This window comes from Bos grunniens, chromosome 18 (assembly GCF_055505025.1).
Source record: "Bos grunniens cultivar Pamir isolate PY7600 chromosome 18, Bosgru_T2T1.0, whole genome shotgun sequence".
NCBI classification, from domain to species: domain Eukaryota; kingdom Metazoa; phylum Chordata; class Mammalia; order Artiodactyla; family Bovidae; genus Bos; species Bos grunniens.
In genome coordinates, this window is record NC_141182.1 from 21,855,040 (window position 1) to 21,882,093 (window position 27,054).

The 27,054-nt window shown below is 35.5% G+C and overlaps 1 protein-coding gene across 36 annotated transcripts in view; it reads left to right on the top strand.

Annotated features, from left to right (window-relative positions):
* CHD9 (chromodomain helicase DNA binding protein 9) overlaps positions 1–27,054 on the top strand; it is a 229,718-nt gene that overhangs the window by 172,375 nt on the left and 30,289 nt on the right. For all 36 annotated transcript variants that reach the window (XM_086350647.1, XM_086350626.1, XM_086350651.1 and 33 more), the window contains 8 exons: positions 961–1,156; positions 2,498–2,665; positions 3,368–3,547; positions 8,133–8,243; positions 13,252–13,448; positions 13,898–14,097; positions 20,966–21,125; positions 21,576–21,665. In XM_086350647.1, the coding sequence (XP_086206773.1) occupies positions 961–1,156; positions 2,498–2,665; positions 3,368–3,547; positions 8,133–8,243; positions 13,252–13,448; positions 13,898–14,097; positions 20,966–21,125; positions 21,576–21,665 (1,302 nt within the window). The remainder of the gene's footprint in view (positions 1–960; positions 1,157–2,497; positions 2,666–3,367; positions 3,548–8,132; positions 8,244–13,251; positions 13,449–13,897; positions 14,098–20,965; positions 21,126–21,575; positions 21,666–27,054) is intronic.

Below are 27,054 nucleotides of genomic sequence, written 5' to 3' on the forward strand. Positions count from 1 at the left end.
GATAAATTTGACTTAAGATGAATTTCATGGAAAACCTCAGATTTCTTTGATCCAGAACTAACAGTATTAGGAGTCACACTCCCCCATTCACAGGCCCCAGAGATAACAGTGCAACTGCTGATAAGACTTAATTATAGGTGGAAAGAAGTGTCTTAAACCAGAAAAGGTGTGGCAAGAGTCATGTGTATTCCTCTTCTAGTTCCAAAGTCTTTATGTATTTTATATTTATTGATGTCTAGCAATTTCTCAGTTTTATGTTAAATGAGGAAGGATAAAAGAAGTTAAAATTTAATTATTTGGCAGTGATGACTTTGAAGAATTAGCATTGTAGTTTGCTGTTAATAAATTACAGTTTACAAGCAAGTATATCAATTGAGAGAGTAACATGATTAAGGTACAGAAAAATCTTGTATCAAGTTTTATTTAAACCTTTGCTTCTTGACCCCCACCAAAAAAAAATCACTTGTTATAGTGAGATTGGTGCATGCATGCTGAGTCACTTCAGTCCTGCCAACTCTACGACCCTATGGACTGTAGCCCACCAGGGTCCTCTGTCCATGGGATCCTCCAGGCAAGAATACTGAAGTGGGTTGCCATGCCCTCCTCCAGGGGATCTTCCTGACCCAGGGATCAAATCCACGTCTCGTTGGCAGGCAGGTTCTTTACCTCTAGCACCACCTGGGAAGCCCAGTTAGTAAAGTATATTAATTGTAAAGCTTTTTATCTGTACATCCAGTAATGCAGAGATTTTGTAACTTTATATTATTTTGTGTTTCCTGTTTAGCACAAACACTGAGAATTATAAAACCATAGAAACTAGTTGGGGTAATATCACTTCTTAATTTTGTAGTAAACATTAATGTTGCAGCAAAACTGATAGCTATGTGTCTGTCAATTTGATAGAATGCTTTTATTTTCATTATATCCATCTATCTAAATTTATTGCATTTCACTTGATAGATATTTATATGAGCGAATTGATGGAAGAGTCAGAGGGAATCTTCGACAAGCTGCTATAGATCGATTTAGTAAACCTGATTCGGATCGATTTGTCTTTCTTCTGTGTACCCGAGCTGGTGGATTGGGCATCAACTTAACTGCAGCTGATACATGTATAATTTTTGATTCTGATTGGAATCCTCAAAATGACCTTCAGGTAAACAAATTCCCTGGCTAAGAGAATTTTTTAAAATTTCCATAGTTATCTTTGATAACCTGTTTTATTTTTATTTGAACAATTAACATGTATGTTTCCCTAAGAAATATCAGTGCCAAATAAAATAGATGAAATTATTTTATTTTAATTTAATGACAATAAAATATAATAAAATATACTTATTTAGATTACATATCTTCTAAAAATGGCTTACCTACTTGAGTATAATATTTAATTGTTTAAAATATATCATATATATTTGTGAAATGCATAGAATAAGTTTAAGAATAGCTTATTTTACTTCTTTAAAAATAAGTGCTTACTTCTGATTTCATCTTTTTAATCATTGCATAATGTAGTATGCATAGAATTGAGACATAATTGAATTTGCTTTTTATGAAATACTAGAGAAAATTAATGTATACATTTAAATTAAGACTACTTGAACTTCATAGAAGTATGGGAATATTAATTAGTGGTTACAATGAGTCAGAGTTTACAGAAAATGTGTTTCTAGGAAGGATACTACATGAGAACAAAGTATTGGAGAAATGCTTCTTTTATTGTTCATAGTAGTCTCAGTAGTACTGTAATTGATATTATTCTTGAGAATATACCTGAATATACCTGACTTAATAAGCAATAATGTTTTAACCTTTCATTTGTATAATCTAGTTCAAAATTTATCAGATTTTAAGTTCAGTAGGAATTTGAGATAATATATGAAGCTCTTACGTAATCTCTGCTGTCTTTACTTTCAAAATGTCTACATATTAGATAATTTGTTCTTTGCATGTTTAAGTAAAATTTAGGCCTCCAAAGTTATTCACCTTAAGGTTTTAGCCCTCTCAGAATTACCCAGCTTAACTAAAATATATTGAAAGAATTGTTGATAATGTAGCAGGGAGAAAAAAAAACTAGAAATTTAGAGTTAAAATTTATGTTTAAAGCCAGCGGCTAAAAAAGTTTGTTCATAGAATTTATGTTCCTGTCTAGAATTATATTGATGACACGCTCTTTAAGAAATAGTATTACTTCATGGATTTATGTTCTCCAGCATAGTTTAAATTTTAACTCATTGCTGATTGTGGTATTTCTTCATGGATTCACATTCTCTGAAATATACATTTAAATTTTAATTTATTGCTGATTTTGGAATCATTTCTCATTTTAGTAAGCTCTGCCTTCATTTCCAGAGACAGGTTATATGCAGTTCAGTAGCAGGAGTTTCTAAAATATTCTTATACGTATTTTTATATTCCTTCAAGATAGCTTAATGTGTAATGCCTTTTGTGCTATTTTATAAAATAAATTGAATCTATAACGTTTCATTTTTTACAGGCCCAAGCTCGTTGCCATAGAATTGGTCAGAATAAAGCAGTTAAAGTCTACCGACTGGTGACTCGTAACTCATATGAAAGAGAGATGTTTGACCGAGCCAGTCTGAAGCTGGGTCTAGATAAGGCTGTGTTACAGAGCATGAGTGGAAGAGAAAGTAATGTTGGTGGTGTATGTATATTTTTTCTTTACTTGGAGTTTTCCTGTTTTTGTTTACATTTAATTTAAACCCCAGATAGCATATTATTTAATTTTGACCCATATTGAACACTAAGTAGATATTTTTATGTAAGGAGGAATTTCAGAATAGAGCTGTATGTATTAGATAACACTTTTGGAACCTGTTCTGTCTATATAGCTCCAATATTTGTGAATCCTAAGAGTAGGATTCACTACTCTGAAAAGAAGAAATTCTTCTTTTTCAAGATGTTTGTATTATGACACGTCAAAATAGAATTCCTTGTTTTTCCACATTTTTTCTATGAAAAAGTTTTCAAACTGGTCTCTTTAGGGCTAAACTACTACCATTGGCTTTGTCTTGTTATAAATGATGTTTTTGGCATTGTTCCCCTCAAAATCTTTTTTGTACCTTGTGATTATAACAACTACTGGATTCTAGTACTAAAAAGAACCTTGAAAGATTACCTGCCCCAGAGGCTTTGTTTTAACTGAAGTTATCATGGGCAAATGGCAGATCTTAGTTTAAAGACAGTGGAGTCAACAACTTCAATATGTTCTTCAGAGAATTCTCTTGGTACTCCCCAAGCCCAAAATGCAACTTAAACATGACTTCTGTGGTTTTTAATGTTCTTTAGGGATACTTTCTCATTTTATGAACTTTACAGAATTATTACCAAAATTTTTACTCTTTAGATTCAACAGCTTTCCAAAAAGGAAATAGAAGATCTGCTTCGAAGAGGTGCTTATGGTGCCATTATGGAAGAAGAAGATGAAGGCTCTAAATTCTGTGAAGAAGATATTGATCAGATTTTACTACGTCGTACAAAAACCATTACAATTGAATCAGAAGGACGTGGGTCAACATTTGCCAAGGTAACAGTGAGTGATATTTTATAACTATACTTGTAGTGTTCTCTCCTAAAAAAATTTTAACGGTCTTTTACTTTACTATTATTTGAGGAGCACCTACTTAATATTTAAATAAACAGAATTACTCAAAAGAAGTAGGTAATATATTCTTTTCCTTCGTTTTTATCTGCTCTCTCATATCAAATTTCACGTGTATTCTTATGCTAGTGAAATGGATGGAGTAGGGGTTCATAACTAGAAATGGTTCTAAGTATTAATTAGAGTAGAAGTTAAATTAAGAAATGAAAGAACATACATGTGAAAATTAGAGAAAAATATAAGTAACATAGTGTAGGAGGTTAAATCATTTTACATTAACTTATAATAATTTAGAGTACTTAAAGGAGAGAAAGGATTTCTAATTTGATTTTAAGTGTTTAAATGAAGTTTAGGGAGAATAAGATGAAGTTTGTGTATTGAAAATAAATATTATTTTAACATTCCTATTTGGGGAAAACATTTTTAAAATGTACTAGCTGCCTTTACACCCACCCTCTTCCCTTCTTCCCTCCCCCGCCTCCCTGCTGGTAAACGTATATCTTGTGTTCTTCTAAAGAGTTTTTTATTGCAGTATTCTGTCCCACCTATAGTGATTCATACAGATTTCTCCTTCACACTTTATTTCCTTTCTGCATTTTCTTCCTTTGTCCCCTCTCCACTTCCAACCCAGAAGTCTTTGTACATCTTTATGGAGATTAGTGTAGTATGGCAGGTAGTCCAGGTGCTACATCAAAAATAATGGTATCAGTCTTCATATGAAAATTTTCCTCTTGCATTCAGGAAGCAAACTAATGTAATCGTGTTGTCAGGTACTTTACTAAGTGGTGGGAATACTAAAATGAAAGGATTCTAGTCACTGTAAAAGAGTAAAAGAGAAAGTATTAATTCTGCATAAAAAGGGAGAACAACAAATCAAGAAAGTCTTTGCAGAGGAAATACATTTAAGCTGACTCTGGAAGGAAGTTTGAATTTAGTTGTGTTACAAAAAGAGAAAGCCACAGAAATGAACTATATGTTGCTAAACTACAAGGAAGATTTCAAGAACTGTGGTGCAGGTGTGTATGGATGTGCAGAGTAAATTAAAATGGAGATGAAATGAAGGTTAGGGAGATTGGACCTAAATTGTGAAAAGCTCAAAAAAATTCCATTTTGAGGAATTTGAACTTGATCGTGAGGCAGTTGAAAAGCTTTTAAATCCCTTCAAGCAGAAAATGGACATAATGGTGTCTGGTTTAGAAATTTAACTCTAGCAGCAGTGTAGAGAATGAGATTGAATTGTGAAAGACTGAAAGTATAGAGACCAGGTAAGAGACTTCTGTAAGCTGTGTCGATGGGCTGACCAGAGCAGTGGAGACCCATTTGAATCAACAGGAATTGATGAGCAGTTAGAAATTTGTGGAAGGAGGTGTCAAAAATAACTTTAATGTAAATTTCTAGCCCTATTTCTGGTGTCATTAAAGTAAAATAGAGAATGCAGAAGAGGAAGTTTATATGGAGAAGATAAAATATTGGAGCTGCTATATTTGTGACATTTATAGGGCATCCAAGCAGAGATATCCAAGAGAGTTGCCTAAGTTACAGATACAGATTTGGGAGTCAATAGAGAACAAAGCAGAAGAAAAGTAGTGTTGTGGAAACAAGAAATACTGTAGAAGTATAAGGTTAAGAAGTAAAACTAGTCATGATTGGTTAGATATACCCTGGGTCTAGCTTCTTTCCTGGGAATCTTGTTTCCTTTGGATTCCTTACTCAAGTTGTCAACGTACTATGTACACACTAGGTATTTTCCCCCTCTTGCCTGAAATTATCTGAAGTTTAGTTAATTTAACCAAAAGGTATTAGTCATAGAAATGACCTTTGTTAGTTAAACTAAGCATAGGGATATTCTCCTTAATTATTTTTTAATTAATGAAGGCATATCTTCATTTAGAGTGTTAATTCTAATAATCATGAAAAGTCAGAACAGCAAAGACTTGAATTCTGGCTCAGAAGCTTAGTGACCCTGGGCAGTTAACATGGATGAGTTTTTCTTGTCCTGAAAGGAGAACATAATAATCATGCTTGACCTTTTCCTTCCATACTATAAAGTGCTCTGTGAGTTTTATTTTCCTCAGGTGTCTAATCATAACCAGCTGTACTCTAAGAATGTGAAATACTTAAGCACTTAAGTGTCTATTTTAAACCTTCAGACCAGATAGTAATTGTTGCATTTGAAAAAAGAGCTTACTGAAGAGGTAACACACTACAGTAGCTGAAGAGGTACCTCATACGCCTGCACTTATAATTTTTCATTTCTGTAATTGTGTGGAAATGCCACTGTCTGATGGCATTGGGCATAGTAGGATGTGGCACTACTATGTAGTGGCACCCAAGGCATTAAGTTGGTACTATTTTTGGCTTTTCCCTAGAACTTCCAGAACTTCAGTTCCTCAGTTGTTTTCAGTGGTTTTGGTAACTAATTCCAGTACATGTTTCTTTGCATTTCCAAATAGTTTTTGATAAGAAGCTCCATATATGGAACAGGTTTCCTTGGTGGCTCAGACAGTAAAGAATCTGCTTGCAATGCAGGAGACGTGGGTTCGATCCCTGGTTTGGGAAGATCCCCTGGAGAAGGGAATGGCTACCCACTCTAGTATTCTTGCCTGGATAATCCCATGAAGAGAGGAGACTGGGGGGCTACAGTCCATGGTGTCACAAAGAGTTGGACACAACTGAGCGACTGACACTTTGATTTTCTTCACTACATATATGGAGCAGGGTGCATAATAAGACTAACTAGATTTAGTTAAATATAGTAAACACTTTTGGGGGATATGGGGGGCTGGGATCTTAGTTCCTCAACCAGGGATTGAACCCACATCTTCAGCAATGAAAGTGCAGTGTCCTAACCAGAGGACTGCCTGGGAATTTCCAACACTAATTCCTTGATACCATCCATCAGTTTTTCAGTGTTAAAACTTTCAGTTATCTATTACCTATGTGTAATTTTCTGCATTTTAAAGTTCCATTGAAATGCAAATGAAGATTTTTATCATTTGATTATACCTCAGATAATTAGCCATTATCCTACAGTCATTCACTAATTATATTCTCCTTTGAAAATCGTTTTATGTGACTATATTCCATTTATTTTCATAGAAGTTTTGTTGTTCAGTTGCTAAGTTATGTCCCATTCTTTGCAACCCCATGGACTGCAGGCTGCCAGGATTTCCTGTCCTTTACTATCTCCCAGAGTTTGCTCAAACTCAAGTGCGTTGATTTTGTGATGCATCCAAACATCTCATTCTCTGATGCCCCTTTCTCCTCTGGCACTCAGTCTTTCCCAGCATCAGGGTCTTTTCCAATGAGTCAGCTCTTTCCTTCAGGTGGCCAAAGTATTGGAGCTTCATCTTCAGCATCAGTCCTTCCAAGTGAATATTCAGGGTTGATTTCTTTTAAGATTAACTGGTTTGCTCTCCTTGCTTTCCAAGGGATTCTCAAGAATCTTCTCCAGCACCACAGTGCATCAAAAGCATCAGTTCTTCGGCGTTCAGCCTTCTTTATGATCCAACTCTCACATCTGTACATGACTACTGGAAAAACCGTAGCTTTGACTATCTAGACCTTTTTCGGCAAAATGATGTCTCTGCTTTTTAATACACTGTCTAGGTTTGTCATAGCTTTTCTTTCAAGGAGCAAGTGTCTTTTAATTTTGCGGCCACAGTCATCATCCACAGTGATTTTGGAGGATGAAAATAAAATCTGCCACTGTTTAGGCTCTTTTCTTAAAGTATTATATATCTTAACCACATATTTCATTTTTATAAAGCACTGTGATGACTTTTCTCTGAAGCAGCATATCTATTTTTAGGAACTTAAGTTGCAGATAATCACAGTTAGTGAATCACAGTGTCAAACTATAATGTCTAAAGTTTGATTTATTTAAAAGATTTTATATAATTTCTATAATATTTAAGAAAATAAATCATTTTTATTTTCTTTTATTCCTCTGTAGTTTCTTAATTTTTGCAGTGCTTATGCAGTATTTTTGTTGTTAGGAAAAGAGTTTTTAAAATAAAAACAGGCAGTGACTCATTTTTCTTTATTTCTCATCTTCTGTATTGCATTTTTAAGGAGACATATCTACTTAAAAATGGGATGGAAATAAAGGAGGAGAAATACCAGAAAATTAACTGTATAGGGCAAAATGTTTAAAATTCTTGTAACCTAATTTCTTTATATTCATGTATTTTTAAAAATCAATTCTGTATCATGTGGTTTTTTTGACCAAAAAGATTTGATACCAGCTTACCCAAAGTTAAATAATTCTTTTGACTTTGCTCGTAAAACTCCAGCCTCTGTTGGTATTAAGCTTTTTGCCATAAGCAGATGCTGTGCTGTGTTTCAGATCATTGCAGTTTGGAACATCCTTTGAGTGTACATGGTGTGTATATGCTGAATTCAAATTCTGTCCACAGTAAATATGAGGAGATAAGATTTTAGATATACTTTAATAGATTTTTCCTCTAAGCTTCAAAGGATTTTGAAAAATTACCATTATGTATTTCAGGCAAGTTTTGTGGCATCTGGAAACCGAACAGATATTTCATTAGATGATCCCAACTTCTGGCAAAAATGGGCGAAAAAGGCAGAAATAGATATAGATGCCATCAGTGGTAGAGTAAGTATTTCCGTCCCTTAAAAAAAAAGTTACCTTTTGGAATACTTTATTATTATAATATTTTAAAGTGTTCAACTATGTACTTACTGAAATTTATCTGCATAAATAAATTGATACAAGGCAGTTAAATGATAACATATTTTACTAGGCACTGCTTCAATTTAATTCTTCAGGTACCTGACATGTTAGGTTGTAATACAGGGAGAGTTAAATTTTGGAGGTCATTTATGTCTTAAAATTATAATGCGTTTTTAAGTTTTCTAATTGTCTTAAAATAATGGATTACTTTTATTTCACTCTTTAGCCTTCATTTTGCTTTTTTGGTGTTAGATCTCATTAATCATGATCTAGTCAACTATAAAAGGAGAAAAAAGAAATCAAGAAAGTGGCATTTTCAAATTCTGACAACTAAAAAAATTTAAAATCCGGTTCTGCTTATGTACATGAATCTATTATGCTTAATAAGTATTATGAAATTTAAAGAAAAAAGAAAGTGGCTTTTTAAACTTAAAACCCTTTGGAGTTAAGAAAGGGCCAAAAGCTAACACAGAATTCATGGAACTGATAATATAACTTCACTTCGAAAGACACCTGTCTAATAATTTATAGGAATCAATGTTTGTAAGTCTTACCTACTGTCAAAATAACTGCTAAATGGTTTAAAGAAATTTATATTAAGCATTGATACATGGGATCCCTTTTAATAGATAGCCTTTTAAAATGTAAAACTTTATGATGAAGAATAATGCGACTGCCAAATAATCATTACTGTTTATATGTTTTGGAAATATGTATAATTCTGTGTGAAACATTATAAATAAGTAAATTAGAAAAGAGATGTTTATTAAAATATTACTGTTTGCATATTGGCATGTTTATATGCCTAAAAAGTCAATGGCATCTGCAAACCACTATAAAATTAATGAATCAGTGAATTAACAGGATAGAGGATAAATATGACATTTAGCCTTCTTAATTATCAGTACTACCAGAAGTAGAAAAATTATGGAAGAGGAAATCTACTTCATAGTAGAAAAACTATTTAGAACACTTAGGGGTATACCTACTGGTCATGTATGATTTTAATAAAGTGAATTACCAAACTTAATTGTAAGATTTGTCAATTAGAAAAACTATACATTTTAAACTTGAGTTTAAACATAGAAATGCAATCCCAATCAAAAATGTTAACAATTTGTTCATATAACCAAACAAAATCTAAAAATTCCTCTGAAATAATAAATATTCAAGAATATTAAATCAGCTCTTAGGAATCTGACTCGGCAATAATCACATGTTTAATGATAATGTGGTACAGTGATGTACATCACTGCATTGTTCATTTTAGAAAAAAATTAGAAACTAATCAGTACTTTTATATTATCTAATGCACTAACTAAAAATCATCATGTAAATCCCTAAATACTCACTTAGAGCTCTGAAACAGGATGTGTTAGTCACTAAGTCATGTCCGACTCTTTCCACCAGGCCCCTCTGTCCGTGGGATTTCCCCGGCAAGAGTACTGGAGTGGGTGGCCATTTCAGCCTCCATGGGATCTTCCCCACCCAGGGATCAGGCCCACATCTCCTGCATTGCAGGTAGATTCTTTACCACTGAGCCACCTGGGAAGCCCCCTAAGATAAGATAGTTAATTTCAGAGAGTCAGAGAGAGAGACCAGTACTTACAGTGTGATCTTGGTTTATAATTTTTTTAAAGTATATAACGGTAATACACAGACACTTGTATATTTGGCCTGGCTCCAGCTAGAGCACACTGTGAAGTAGGTACCATTCTTGTGCTGTGACTAAAATGAATGAGACAGATGAACTGCTGCTTTAATAGGGCTTATAAATTCCGGTGGGTATGTAAACAAATATATAAGATAATTTCTGAGACCAAAGAAAATGAAATCGTAAGATGGTAGAGAATACCTGAAGGAATGGAGATAGCATTAGGTAAAGTGGTCAAGGGAGATCACTCTGAGGGGACATCTGTCCTGAGACTTGAATGATGAGAACAAGGCAGCAATGTAAAGACATGAGAAATAAAATTGCAAGGTAGAGGGAATAGTAGTGAGCCACTGGTTGAAATAAGCTTAGTGTGTTCCAGAAATAGAAATGGCTTTGTGTCAGAACATAGGGAGTTGTTGAGAGTGGTGACAGCTTAGGTCAGAGATGATAGATATGGCTCAAATCAATAGTACCTTATAGATAATCTTATAGAGTAAGGATTTTTTGAATAAATGTATATAAGCATATAGATGGCTCCATAGTAAAGAACTTGCCCTCCAGTGCAGGAGGCACAGATCAATCCATGGGTTGGAAAGATCCTCTGGAGGAGATGGCAACCCACTCCAGTACTCTTGCCTGGGAGATCCCATGGACTGAGGAGTCTGGTGGGCTACAGTTCACAGCGTTGCAAAGAGTTGGACGTGACGTAGTGACTAAACAACAACATAGTCATTTAACACTTGTACAGTTATGTTTTCTGATTTATACATTGTTTAAAATTTTTTATATTTTCCAGCAAGAAGTATCATGAAGACAGATGGGTATATATGTTTAAAATGTAAAAGTATATTAATGTATAATAAAGGAATTAAGATATTGAAAGAAATATATAGAGAGCAAAGAATAGAATAAGAACAGGAGAAAATCAATTTATAGGATGTAAATAAGTAGCATTAGAGGAAAAGGAAGTATGTAATAATCATGATTAGAATATTCAGTTAGCATTGGTGAAGCATTTTAATAATATGCTCTATACCAAGTAAACTCCAATTTGTGGTAAATGTATTTTTGAAACAAAACATGAAAAATAGGAAATCTGATTTCTATTTTATCAAATATTTGATGGGAAAACATTCTGAATTAGAAATCACAAAGGAAGTAATTGGCATATTTAAATATATGACAAAAAATTATGTTATGGCAAAAGGTGCTGACTGGTGACTATTTGTAACAGAAGTATATATGAAAGTATTTTTATTATATAAAAGCTGATGTATTATAGCTGATTCATGTTATACAGCAGATACTAACACAACATTGTAAAACAGTTTTTTAAAAAAGCGCTAATGTAAATTGATCACAGGTAGAAATAAAATCTTTACAGATTATAGGCAAAAAAAACTTGAAATTTACTTGAGAAAGTAAATTTACTTGAGAAAATAAAACTAAGGGGTTTTTTTGGGGGGGACAGGGGAAGGAATAACTCTTTGTTTTGTTTTTAATTAATTTTTATTGAAGTATAGTTGATTTACAGTGTTGTTTTAGTTTCACATGCACAACAAGGTGTTTCCATTATAAATACATTTTTTTTTTTCAGGTTCTTTTCCCTTACAGGTTATTACAAAATATTGAGTATAATTCTCTGTGTTATACACTAGGTCCTTGTCAGCTTTTTCTTACATAGAAGATGCCAGTTAATAAGTGTAGAAGGAATAAGAGAGATGAAAAATCTCAATTAATCCACCCTATTGATGAATTCTAAAATTAGTTTAAAATATAAGGAGAAGCTAAACTTCTATATATCTTTCAAAATATTTATTAATTACAAAAGGAAAACTAGTAAGTTTGCAGTCAAAGAACTTAATAGAGAAGGTTAGTGTCATGAGTCGGAGAAGGCAATGGCACCCCACTCCAGTACTCTTGCCTGGAAAATCCCATGGACGGAGGAACCTGGTGGGCTGCAGTCCATGGGGTCGCTAAGAGTCGGAAACGACTGAGCAACTGCACTTTCACTTTTCACTTTCCTGCATTGGAGAAGGAAATGGCAATCCACTCCAGTGTTCATGCCTGGAGAATCCCAGGGATGGGGCAGCCTGGTGGGCTGCCGTCCATGGGGTCTCACAGAAGTCGGACACCACTGAAGCGACTTAGCAGCAGTGTCATGAGTAATGACATACTAACATTCTATAACCCGTTAAATTCAATGCCCTGTGTACATAACTTACTGTGGGATAGCAGAACCTGCCTGATCTGCTTCCCCCACTACCCTTTACCCTTTTCTGCTCTAGGACTTGAACAGAGAATACCTTTTCAAGGTCCATTGCTCTTTTCGTCACTTATAATGCCATCTCTTTCTTGGATGCCTAGCAAACTACTTCTCATTCTTGAAAATCTCTTTCAAGAATCACTACTTTGTAAATCATTCTGCCTTTTTTGTACCCATCTTGTATCATAACGTATTGTATCCTGAAAAGCATTTGTTTACACATTAGTCTGATCCTCAAGACTATCAGTTTCTCCTGAGCAGAAAGCTGTCTTAGTCACAGCTACGCCTGCAGCCCATAACATAGTGCCTAATTTAGAGAAATTGCTCAATAAAGGTAAGTTTGTCAACTTAAGTTGTTTTGAATGAATTAAAGTGCATTGAACGTAGTGAGGTTCATATACTTTACCTTGCTTGTTGTATATTCAGTTCACTTCAGTCACTCAGTCATGTCCGACTCTTTGCGACCCCATGGACTGCAGCGTATTAGTATGAATCTTTTGGAACCCACTGAAACATGATTCCAGATCCATTAAAAAAAAGTATACCCTTTGACCGATATTTGTATTTCTGGATATTTCACTTCTTTGGACTTATCTATAGGATAAAGTATGAAGATTTACTTTAGCATTGTATATTTTAAAAATTGAAGACAATCTAAATTATGAATTAGGTAAAGAAAATGATTACGATGCATAAATTCAGTTTAAAATATAGTTTATGGTTGTAGAAGCACAATATAATAATTTTCAGATTAATAATAAAGTAATATACCAAATTCTTTTTATCCTATGATTGTAATATGAATTTATGACAAATGGTAATAAGGATTTTAAAGAAATACTAAAAATTTTAAGTTGATTTGGTAGGTCAATGGAATCGTTAGTATTTTCTTTCTTCTGGCTTTATGTAATTATTTTGTCGTTTGTACAGCTTGAAAGGTAAAAATGTAAAATATTGTTAGAAGCACAATAGTAAAAGGACCTTCAAGTAATAGCTGTTAAATTTTACAGAACAGCTTGGTTATTGACACTCCAAGAATTAGGAAGCAAACAAGACCCTTCAGTGCCACAAAAGACGAGTTAGCTGAATTATCTGAACCCGAAAGTGAAGGAGATGAAAAGCCCAAACTTCGGAGACCCTGTGAGCGTTCGAATGGCTATGGAAGAACTGAATGCTTTAGAGTAGAGAAAAATCTGCTAGTTTATGGGTAAAATATTATTTTTAATGTTTACTGTTAGTAGTCTGGTATATAAATTATAGGAAAATATACTATATTCTAGTATACTTTTTGTCTTGTTAGAATCAATAAAATTATTTTTAAAGTATCATGCATTTATATATTTAACATATTTAATAGAATGATGAGTACCTTAAATTTTAAAATTATAAATGTATTGCTAATGTCAAACTCCTTATTGTTCTCAGATTTGCATATTCAGTAACAAAATGGATAATTTTGTTATCCATTATTGAATAAAATAATACTAGAAATTACCATGATTCTGCATGTTATTCATTGGAGACAAAAAAACTATTAGGTAAATCCTGTTAATGACAAGATGTGTTTTTTGCAGTTTTCAGGCCTTTTATCCATGAGTTATGTTTTTCTCTAGGATTTCATCCAATATTAATGTAAATATACCTTTTTTTAAACAGATGGGGCCGATGGAGAGAGATTCTGTCTCATGGCCGTTTTAAAAGGCAGCTAAACGAGCACGATGTAGAAATAATTTGCCGAGCCCTCTTAGCATATTGCCTTGTTCACTACCGAGGAGATGAGAAAATTAAAGGCTTCATATGGGATCTCATTACTCCAACTGAAGACGGGCAGACACGAGAGCTACAGAATCATCTAGGTAGGAGCATACTTTATTTCCTTTTTAAATTCAGCTCTGGTTGTATAACTAGCACTTAACATAGTACCCTATAAAATACTGAAGTATTTCAGATAATGGTAAAGAACTCTTAATCTTCCCTCTCAGTACAAGTTCCAAGTTGGAAAAGACTAGTCTGAGTTTTATATATTGTTATCAAACATGTATTGGTTTACAAGTTGTTGACCCAACAGTATTTCTTAGAGGTTGTCCATCTGTATTCATGTAGATCTATTTTATCTTTTAAACTCCTGCTTAGTAGTCCATAGTATGGGTATTTCTTAATTCATTTAGCATCTCCTTTAATGATGGACATTTTAGACAATTGAAAAACAGGTATCATTGAAGATCCCTGTACATTGCTCGTTGTGCACAGGAACGAATCTTTCACGAAAGTAAATATCAAGAAATGGAATTGTTGAATTACAGCATACATACATCCTTAGCATCTAAAATGTGGTCTGTGAGCCTTTCCCGGGAGCTTTTTAGAAATGCAGAATCTTAGACCACAGACTTACTGCATCAGAATCTACATTTTAACAAGGTCCTCAGCAGTTAGTATGTATATTAAAATTGGGATTTCTGTGTGTTGATTTTATATCCTGCAACTTTACTATAGTCATTGATTATTTCTAGTAATTTTCTGGTGGAATCTTTAGGGTTTTCTATGTAGAGGATCATGTCATCTGCAAATAGTGAGAGTTTTACTTCTTCTTTTCCAATTTGGATTCCTTTTATTTCTTTTTCTGCTCTGATTGCTGTGGCCAAAACTTCCAAAACTATGTTGAATAGTAATGGTGAAAGTGGGCACCCTTGTCTTGTTCCTGACTTTAGAGGAAATGCTTTCAATTTTTCACCATTGAGGATAATGTTTGCTGTGGGTTTGTCATATATAGCTTTTATTATGTTGAGGTATGTTCCTTCTATTCCTGCTTTCTGGAGAGTTTTTATCATAAATGGATGTTGAATTTTGTCAAAGGCTTTCTCTGCATCTATTGAGATAATCATATGGTTTTTATTTTTCAATTTGTTAATGTGGTGTATTACATTGATTGATTTGCGGATATTGAAGAATCCTTGCATCCCTGGGATAAAGCCCACTTGGTCATGGTGTATGATCTTTTTAATGTGTTGCTGGATTCTGATTGCTAGAATTTTGTTAAGGATTTTTGCATCTATGTTCATCAGTGATATTGGCCTGTAGTTTTCTTTTTTTGTGGCATCTTTGTCAGGTTTTGGTATTAGGGTGATGGTGGCCTCATAGAATGAGTTTGGAAGTTTACCTTCCTCTGCAATTTTCTGGAAGAGTTTGAGCAGGATAGGTGTGAGCTCTTCTCTAAATTTTTGGTAGAATTCAGCTGTGAAGCCGTCTGGACCAGGGCTTTTGTTTGCTGGAAGATTTTTGATTACAGTTTCAATTTCCATGCTTGTGATGGGTCTGTTAAGATTTTCTATTTCTTCCTGGTCCAATTTTGGAAAGTTGTACTTTTCTAAGAATTTGTCCATTTCTTCCTCGTTGTCCATTTTATTGGCATATAATTGTTGATAGTAGTCTCTTATGATCCTTTGTATTTCTGTGTTGTCTGTTGTGATCTCTCCATTTTCGTTTCTAATTTTGTTGATTTGATTTTTCTCCCTTTGTTTCTTGATGAGTCTGGCTAATGGTTTGTCAATTTTATTTATCCTTTCAAAGAACCAGCTTTTGGTTTTGTTGATTTTTGCTATGGTCTCTTTTGTTTCTTTTGCATTTATTTCTGCTCTAATTTTTAAGATTTCTTTCCTTCTACTAACCCTGGGGTTCTTCATTTCTTCCTTTTCTAGTTGCTTTAGGTGTAGAGTTAGGTTATTTATTTGACTTTTTTCTTGTTTCTTGAGGTGTGCCTGTATTGCTATGAACTTTCCCCTTAGGACTGCTTTTACCGTGTCCCACAGGTTTTGGGTTGTTGTGTTTTCATTTTCATTCGTTTCTATGCAAATTTTGATTTCTTTTTTGATTTCTTCTGTGATTTGTTGGTTATTCAGCAGTGTGTTGTTCAGCCTCCATATGTTGGAATTTTTAATAGTTTTTCTCCTGTAATTGAGATCTAATCTTACTGCATTGTGGTCAGAAAAAATGCTTGGAATGATTTCTATTTTTTTGAATTTACCAAGGCTATCTTTATGGCCCAGGATGTGATCTATCCTGGAGAAGGTTCCATGTGCGCTTGAGAAAAAGGTGAAATTCATTGTTTGGGGATGAAATGTCCTATAGATATCAATTAGGTCTAACTGGTCTATTGTATCGTTTAAAGTTTGTGTTTCCTTGTTAATTTTCTGTTTAGTTGATCTATCCATAGTAAAGTTGCAGGATATAAAATCAACACACAGAAATCCCTTGCATTCCTATACACTAATAATGAGAAAACAGAAAGAGAAATTAAGGAAACAATTCCATTCACCATTGCAACGGAAAGAATAAAATACTTAGGAATATATCTACCTAAAGAAACTAAAGACCTATATATAGAAAACTATAAAACACTGGTGAAAGAAATCAAAGAGGACACTAATAGATGGAGAAATATACCATGTTCATGGATTGGAAGAATCAATATAGTGAAAATGAGTATACTACCCAAAGCAATTTATAGATTCAATGCAATCCCTATCAAGCTACCAACAGTATTCCTCACAGAGCTAGAACAAATAATTTCACAATTTGTATGGAAATACAAAAAACCTCGAATAGCCAAAGCGATCTTGAGAAAGAAGAATGGAACTGGAGGAATCAACCTACCTGACTTCAGGCTCTACTACAAAGCCACAGTTATCAAGACAGTATGGTACTGGCACAAAGACAGAAATATAGATCAATGGAATAAAATAGAAAGCCCAGAGATAAATCCACGCACATATGGACACCTTATCTTTGACAAAGGAGGCAAGAATATACAATGGATTAAAGACAATCTCTTTAACAAGTGGTGCTGGGAAATCTGGGCAACCACTTGTAAAAGAATGAAACTGGACCACTTTCTAACACCATACACAAAAATAAACTCAAAATGGATTAAAGATCTAAACGTAAGACCAGAAACTATAAAACTCCTAGAGGAGAACATAGGCAAAACACTCTCCGACATACATCACAGCAGGATCCTCTATGACCCACCTCCCAGAATATTGGAAATAAAAGCAAAAATAAACAAATGGGACCTAATTAACCTTAAAAGCTTCTGCACATCAAAGGAAACTATTAGCAAGGTGAAAAGACAGCCTTCAGAATGGGAGAAAATAATAGCAAATGAAGCAACCGACAAACAACTAATCTCAAAAATATACAAGCAACTCCTACAGCTCAACTCCAGAAAAATAAACGACCCAATCAAAAAATGGGCCAAAGAACTAAATAGACATTTCTCCAAAGAAGACATACAGATGGCTAACAAACACATGAAAAGATGCTCAACATCACTCATTATCAGAGAAATGCAAATCAAAACCACTATGAGGTACCATTTCACACCAGTCAGAATGGCTGCGATCCAAAAGTCTACAAATAATAAATGCTGGAGAGGGTGTGGAGAAAAGGGAACCCTCTTACACTGTTGGTGGGAATGCAACCTAGTACAGCCACTATGGAGAACAGTGTGGAGATTCCTTAAAAAACTGGAAATAGAACTGCCTTATGATCCAGCAATCCCACTGCTGGGCATACACACTGAGGAAACCAGAAGGGAAAGAGACACATGTACCCCAATGTTCATCGCAGCACTGTTTATAATAGCCAGGACATGGAAGCAACCTAGATGTCCATCAGCAGATGAATGGATAAGAAAGCAGTGGTACATATACACAATGGAGTATTACTCAGCCATTAAAAAGAATACATTTGAATCAGTTCTAATGAGGTGGATGAAACTGGAGCCTATTATACAGAGTGAAGTAAGCCAGAAGGAAAAACATAAATACAGTATACTAACGCATATATATGGAATTTAGAAAGATGGTAACAATAACTCTGTATACGAGACAGCAAAAGAGACACTGATGTATAGAACAGTCTTATGGACTCTGTGGGAGAGGGAGAGGGTGGGAAGATTTGGGAGAATGGCATTGAAACGTGTAAAATATCATGTAGGAAACGAGTTGCCAGTCCAGGTTCGATGCACGATGCTGGATGCTTGGGGCTGGTGCACTGGACGGCCCAGAGGGATGGTATGAGGAGGGAGGAGGGTTCGGGATGGGGAACACATGTATACCTGTGGCGGATTCATTATGATATTTGGCAAAACTAATACAATTATGTAAAGTTTAAAAATAAAAAAAAATAAAATAAAATAAAATTGGGAAACAGTGATATCCATTTAAATTTTTTTTAATATTTTAATTTGACATCAAATGTGGCTATGCCAACTTACAGTCTTATCGAAGGGCTGGAAATTTTTCTTTGTAATCTTTGTAACCTTGCTAACAGAACATTCTTTTTTGCATAAGATAACTGAATTTTCTATAAAGATAAAAAAGATGACTATGCCCTTAAATTTGTGTTACAGTTTTGTTCGCTTTAATCAACAAATACTTGTCAAAGCACCTGTCATGTGCTTCTTTGCAAAGTACTGGGAAAATGAGAAGGAACAACACAGACAAGATCCCTGAGCTCATGAACCTTACATTCTGGTCAGGCAGAGTTAAGACTATATGGACCTTTGTGAGCAAAGTGATATCTCTGCTTTCTAATGTGCTATCTCAGTTTGCCATAGCTTTTCTTCCAAGGAGCAAGTGTCTTTTGATTTTTGTGGCTGCAATTACCATTCTCAGTGATTTTGGAGCCCAATAAAATGAAATTACCTAAATACTTTTAGATTATGATGAATACTGTGAAGGAAATAAACCAGAAACTGAGATCAAGAACAGAAAGCACGTGGTTTAGATTTGGGGTGGTCATTGGGGTTCTATCCCAATAGGAGGGAATGAAATTATTAATGTGAAGAGCTGATTTCTGGTAAAGATGGAAGATTGTGTATTACACAAATATAATTTCATTCTTCCTTAAAACCCAACTTAAATGTCAATAAAGAGGAAAAAATTCAAGGCATTAAGCTTGATGAAGTATACAGGTAAAAATTTTAGTTTCTTAAATAGTAGAAGGGAAGGAAATGGAGAGGGTATCTATAAATCAGTAGTTCACAACCAGACATGATTTTGTGCCCTAGTCTTGCTCTTACTCGGGGTTGTTACAACTTTGAGGATGTTAATGGCATCTAATGGGTAGAGGCCATGAGTGCACAGGCAGCACCCACAGTAAGAAACTGTGCAGCTCAAAATAACAGTAGTGCCAAGATTGAAAAGCCTGCTATAATCTGAAAGAGATTTAAATGTCCTCAGCCAGTTATAATGTATGAGCCTTATTTGGATCCTGATTGAAAGCAGCAGCCCAGGGGAAATTTTTCTGTTATTTTTATTAGATAATTATAAATTTGAATACTAAATATTAAGTAAGTATTACTGCATTTCTTGGGGCTGACATGTTGTAGGGTATTGTAATTATTTTTTTTAAGGAAGTCTTTTACATATGTTAAAAGATACGCAGACATTTATTAGAGGTGATTATTGTCTTCAGTTAATTTCAAAATAGTATTGGAGGTTCAGGAGCAAACATAATATAGATGAAATAAAATTGGCCGTGAATTGATAATGAAGTTGGAAGATAGGACCCAATGCTCTATCGTATTATTCCATCTATTTTTGTGTATGCCTAATTCCATAATTTAAAAATAAATAAGAATAAACCTTTAAAAGTAGACAGGGTGGGAAACAAATTTTGGAATCTTGGAGTGTTAGATAAGTGGTAACTAACTTAACCAATCAGAGAGAACTAAATCTTAGGTCAACATTAGGAAAAGGCAACAACCAGCTGATTTTGCTTAATAGATTAGCCAAAAGTTTCAGGAGTTTGTGACATCCATGACCTCTGAAAGTGGGTATAAAAGACAGGGGCTTTGATTAAATGTTGTCTAAAAGGGAGATCAGACCCATAAATACCCTCTTCAGCTCCATGTAGCCACGATATGAAGACTGACTGTTTATTCTCTCGAGAAAATAACATAAGGTGTGCATTTCATTGGGATTTGCAACATGGACTTACCAAATAGCTGTTAAATTAATATGTATAATGGACAGTGTCATACTCAAGGAAGAAAACTAAGAAATTTTCCTTGGTTAATCTGACCAGAGCAAAACCTAAAGATAATGACAGGACAAAGCCAGCCAGATTACCCTTCAAAGAGTCCACAGTCATCTTCATTAATTCAGACGGCCAGTCAGTTTTCCTTTCATTCTTAAATGTGAGCAAGTAACCAAGAGTATCAGACATCTGAGGAAAGTCTCCAACATGAATGAGAGACTAAAAACAAATTGCTAAAATGTAATTGTAGGAAACAGGCTGTAAAAAGAAAAGTTTTTAAATATTAATATTTGAAAAGATACTTCAAGTATACCATGATTTTGAAAGAAGAGTAAACACACTTTTGGAAAACAGATCTTTTAGCCACAACTTACACTTTTGTAACTAAGGCAGCAAAAAGTAAAGCACAGGGAAAGGTTTGATCTTTTGGTTTTTACATTTAGAAAATGTTTTGGAACATAGAGGTAATCAGAATGATTAATTAGAGATATTAAATTGGGTGTTTGGTAGAAATTGTGTTAATATGTGTGGAGTCATTGTATTGACTTATCTTGTTTCAAAGATCTCTGTATAGCCTCCACAGACCTCTGAAAGCCTCCAGAAGTTACTCGCATTGTAAAAATGTTTCAAACTGAATATCTGTATACAAATTATCCCTGATTTCATCTGTCCTCATTTCAACAGGCCTGTCAGCCCCGGTACCAAGAGGTAGAAAAGGGAAGAAAGTAAAGACTCAAACAAGCTCATTTGATATACAAAAAGCAGAATGGCTTCGAAAATACAATCCTGAGCAACTACTTCAAGATGAAGGCTACAAAAAACATATAAAACACCACTGTAATAAGTAGGTAGTAGGGTATTTTTAACACAACTCATTAAGAGTTTACTTTTCTGAATTTTAACAATATTAAAGCATGCTGATTTGGAATACAGAGACAGTGTGGTCTAGGACCAGTCCTAATCTTAATCTTACAGGGTGTCCTTCAGCAAATCATGGTACCTCTTGTGTCACTTTTCATCAACAGAGAGAGAAATAAAACTGACCTCCAAGTGATCTCGTTGTATCTTACTTGGCTCTAAAATAATGATGATTGTGAAGATTTTGGAGAAACCTATTATATATATATATATATATATATATATATGGTAGTAATGGGGTTAATTTAATCAGAAGTAATTATTATTATTTCATTATAAAAATTCTGTATACAAATTCTTTTTTAATTTTAACCCCATGAATGAAATTTCTTTAATGATGATTAATGTCTTTTGATTTTTTTCCCCTCATTTTTAGAGTTTTGCTTCGTGTAAGGATGCTGTATTATCTAAAGCAAGAAGTCATTGGAAATGAGTGTCAGAAAGTTTTTGATGGAGTTGATGCAAGGTAAATAACATGTTTATATTTAGTTTTTAGCAACATGATGAGGCAAAAGTTAAATGACTAGGAAATTGTATATTAAGTGGCTCTTTATTCAGTGAAATTCACGGAAAGGAAAATCTACCAAATTTAGAGTAATCCTTGTCAATTTGTTGCCTTTCATCAGTAATCTCATTGTTGGCTCTGTCACTGAAAGTTACAAGAAGAGTGAAAATAGCAGTAGTAGCAGCTTGCTACTACCATCTGAAGTGAAAGTCGCTCAGTTGTGTCCAACTCTCTGCAACCCCATGAACTATACAGTCCATGGAAGTCTCCAGGCCAGAATACTGGAGTGGGTAACCTTTCCCTTCTCCAGGGGATCTTCCCAACCCCAGGATCAAACCCAGGTCTCCCACATTGCAAGTGGATTCTTTACTGGCTGAGACACCAGGGAAGCCCTCCTTTCTGGTTGTGGTGGTTAAACAGCTTATTTATGTTTAATCCCATTTGAGATTAATGATCATAAGTTTGAAGTGAGTCATTTGACAGGGCTCATGCGATTTTCTCCAGCAATGTTCAACTGCTTAGTTATAGGCAAAAAGGTAAGTGGATTTTTAGGTTTAACATGAATTGGGGTTGTGTCATGTGTGTAGAACAGAGGGAAAAGCCGGCAAAGAATTTTAGTGAGTACAGTGCTGGACTCAGTTCAGTTCAGTTCAGTCACTCGGTTGTGTCCAACTCTTTGCGACCCCATGAATCCCAGCACGCCAGGCCTCCCTGTCCATCACCAACTCCCGGAGTTCACCCAGACTCACGTCCATCGAGTCAGTGATGCCATCCAGCCATCTCATCCTCTGTCATCCCCTTCTCCTCCTGCCCCCAATCCCTCCCAGCATCAGAGTCTTTTCCAGTGAGTCAACTCTTTGCATGAGGTGGCCAAAGTACTGGAGAGAATGCTTATTTATAATGAGGAAAGTGGGGGATGAAACTGGGGAAGAGAGTGATGATGGATACTGAGTTAGGTAAGATGGGGGACACCATGATGAAGCTGGAGAATTATAGTGAAAAGTACCCAAGTTAATTAAGTTGGAAGGAACTGACAGTTGGAATTCAGATTGAAGAGAATGCTGCTATTGGTGATGGTAAGATTAAGTATATGACCGTGTGCATGTGTGGCTGTGGTAGAGAGAAAAAAAAAGATGATGTAAAGGTCAAGGAACTGAGAGACCAAGTATTGGATGGATCACATGAGGATGCACAAGTCTCTCATTGTAGTAAGAGGGAGGAAGCTTAAGTTTTAGGGCTCCTACTACCATATCTAAGCCCTAAAACTGTAATTCTCTAGCTTCATCATGGTGTTGGTGTCCCCATGTTAACCACTTACTATTCATCATCACTTTCATCCCCCACTTTCCTCATTATAAATAAGCATTCTGTAGTCCAGCACTGTACTCACTAAAATTCTTTGCCTGCTTTTCCCTCTGTTCTACATACGTGACACAACCCCAATTCATGTTAAACCTAAAAATCCATTTACCTTTTTGCCTATATCTGAGCAGTTGAACATTGCTGGAGAAAATCACACAAACTCTGCCAAATGACTCACTTCAAATTTATGATCATTAATCTCAAATGTGATTAAACACAAATAAGCTTTTTAACCAACATGACCAGAAAGTTCATTTACCAGTTCTTCAAGAGGACCATTCCATACCTCTCTCCTCAAACCATCTTCCTATCCTACTAGCATCCCCTCCAGTAATGACTTCGGTATATATTTCATGAAGAAAATAGAAACAGACAAGAGCCACCTTCAGTTCTACTTGTCATATGTGTCCCCCTATTTATTCCTTCTCTCGGGATGCCCTAGAAATCTTCCTCCTCATCCTCTTAAGAGCAGCCCTTATGCTTGGAACTCATCTCTTACCTTTTAAAGATTTTACACCTTTGTTTCCTGAATCATCATTTCCCCCACTCTTTACTGAATCATTCTCTTGGCATATAAGCATTCCTTAATATCATTCACTTTAAAAAGAACAAAAAACCTACTATAATATACCTACATCCTTCTAATCCATTTCTCTGCTGTCCTTCACAAAAATAGAGAGCTGTGTGGGTTGATAATCTTATACCTCTTTACTTTGCATTTTCTCTTCTGCCTGTTCCAGTTAATCCTATATCTCCACTCTGATTTTTAGTAAGGCCACTAATAACCTAGAATGTGAAGTTTAGATGTCTCTGAACTTACTCTCTTTCTCCCTTCTTGAAATGATGTCTTCAGGAGACATCCATGCTACTACACCCACCTGGTTGTGCTTTTTTCCTCGTTGGTTTTCTTATTTTCCTTTGCTAGCTCTTATTCTTCTAAAAGAGGCTTCCCAGGTGGTTCAGCTTTTAAGCATCCATCGGCTATTGCAGGAGATGCCGGTGCAATCCCTGGGTCAGGACGATCCCGTGGAGTATTCTTGCCTGGAAAATCCCATGGACAGAGGAGCCTGGCAGGCTACAGTTCACAGGGTCGCCAAGAGTAGGATATGGCTGAGAGACTAAACAACAGCAGTCCCTCTGATAGAGCTCTAGATGTTGGATTGGTCAAGAGCTGTGTCCTCAGCTTGCTTTCTTGTCTGTTCTTTCTCCTTAGGTGAACCTATGCAGCCTCATCATATCAAATATAATCTATACATAGATGACTGTCATATTTACATATTCATCCCAGACCTTTCCCCTCAGCTCCAAAGTCTAAAGCAGCTGCCTCAAACATCTCCACTTGAAATATCTGATTAACATCTCAGTCTTCCCCTGCATCTTCCAAATCTTCTATCTCCTTTTCTTCCCTCCCCACCTTCCCACATTCGGGCCTTCTGCATCCTAGTAAATCTACCACCCAGTTGCTCTGGTATTATTCTTGATTATTCTCTTCTCCTCAAATCCTACAGGAAGACTTGTTAGTTTGACAAAGTATATGCGAAGTCTGAGCACTTTTTCACTCTTGCCTCTGCTGACTCCCCAGTGCAAGCCTCCATTATCTCATGTTTAGACTTTTACAATGGCCTCCTTATTGCGTCTCTTTGCCTCTTCTTTTTCAAGAGTCGTTGGATTTTTTTGTTGTTGTTTTGGCACAGCCCCACGATTTGCAGGATCTTAGTTCCCCGACCAGGGAGTGAACCCAGGCCCCCTGCAGTGGAAGCACAGGGTTCTAACCACTACTGAACTGCCAGGGAATTCCCATTTTTGCATCTTTTGCCTCTCTACAGTTGGACCTTGATACAGAAGCCAGAGTGGTCTTTGTAAAGCAAAAATCAGGCCAAGGCACTCCTCTTCTTAGAACCTTCTCATTTCTCTTACAATAAAGACCTATCCTATAGTGCCCTACATAAGTATGGGCCTTCCTCCTCCACTCTGTCCTTCATCCACAATGTTCCTCCAGCATGTTAGGCTCATTCTGTGCTGTTTCCCCAGTGCAATACTCTTTCCCCTCATTTTCCACAGAAGTGCCTGCTCCCATCATGCAGGTCTCAGCTTAGGTTTCACTTCTGCAGATAGGCCTTCCCTGCCCACTCTAGCTAGAGCAGCCCACCGGTCACTGACTATGACTTAACCTTATTTTATCTCATTCATGATGCCTACTAGTATTAAAAATTGTATTTATTTTTAAATTGTATTTCTCCTGTCAGTACAATTTAAGCTGACTGAAGGTGACATCTGCTTTCTGTCTTATTGATGATCATATTCCTAGCCCCAGAACCTGGGAAATAGTAACAATCAGTAAATATAATTTGTTGTTGACTGATCGGCTCCTCTTTTTCTTTGCTCTGATTGAATTCAACCCCTCTGTGATTTCCTAGGAACTGTGATCTTTGAATTATCCTCTTTCATTATTCTCTCCTTCACTGGTTTCTCATTTGGGTTTTATTTGGATTTTAACATATTCATCTCTCTCACAACATACTCCCTCATTGCCTCCAGGCCTTTGTGTTCTTGAGGCAACATTCTCTTTCCCATTTTCCTCCCTTCTCCCTCTCTTACTACTCAGGTGACCTCAAATCAGCCTCCCTGTCTTCTCAACTGGGTGCCTTGTCACAGCACTCATCACAGGTGTTGAAGAGGTTTTGCAGATACTTCTTCAAAAGGGAAGGGATCTGTCTATCTTATTATTGCCATTGTTAGCATATAGTGAATACTGTTTAAATCTATTTTGAATGGATAATCTGGCCAGGGGAAGTCAGAGGCTTTATGCAAGAGATTGCAGAAATTAACAACAGGAGTATATGCACCTTATTGTATTCCTTTCCCCAGCAGTTAACGAACACTTAACATGCATATGGCACATTTAAACGATGAGGTATATACTGAGTGCCCTTTACTAGTCGCTCCGTCGTGTCCAACTCTGTGACCCCACGGACTGTAGCCCACCAGGCTTCTCTGCCCATGGAATTCTCCAGGCGAGAATACTGGAGTGGATTGCCATTCCCTTCTCCAGAGGAACTTCCCACCCTAGAACCCTGGTCTCCTGCATCGCAGGCGGATTCTTTACCAACTGAGCTATCAGGGAAGCCTCCTTTACTCTTTAAAAGAAGGAAAAAAACCTTCCACCTCAGATGTCACAGTGTTTTGAGCTTAGAGTGCCACCTGCTGGTTTGTATAGGGAAATACAGTATCTGACCCACTTGATAATTCCCCTTTGGGTATCCTGTCTCCAGTGTTCTTTTCCTCTTTTTCCTTTATCATTCTGTGCTTCTGCTTTGATTAATCCTGACCAGGAATGCAATCAAAACTAAATATCTTCTTTAACTGTGTTTTTCCTCATCTGTTTTTCAGCTTTTGCCATATCACAGGAAAACCTCTCTTCCTCTTTCTGCACTAAATCAAAAAATATTGTGATTGTGACACTTCTGTTTTTTAAGCAAAATAAGATATAATGAGATGTGCATTTTAGAATGCTGAAAAATGTCTTTCAGTCTCCTGGCAAAACACGAAAAATAAAAAGTGATTTCCTTATGTTTTATTTACTTATAAAACTTATAACTCTTTTTCATTGTCATTGTCTTTTATTTCAACTATATTAGTGCTTAAATATTGGGTTCTTGTGAACCAGACCAGAAACGTTGATCACTTATTTTATATCTGTATGAAAGTTTGAGTTCCCAAAGATAACCAACTTGTAGATGAACTTTTGTCACACAACTTAGGAAACTCTTCATATCTTACATCCATAGTCCTTTGTTAATTTATAAAATTTATGATGCTAAGATGAAGAGATGAAATGTAACTAAATTTATGGGGTTTTTTTTTATGTGTTGTGTCTTTAAATCATATCTGTGATTCTTTGAAAACTGATAATTCATTAATTTCATAGAGAAATTCTCAAGTAGAATTTTGATTCCCTGGGGTATTATGCTGTGCTTAATCACTCAGT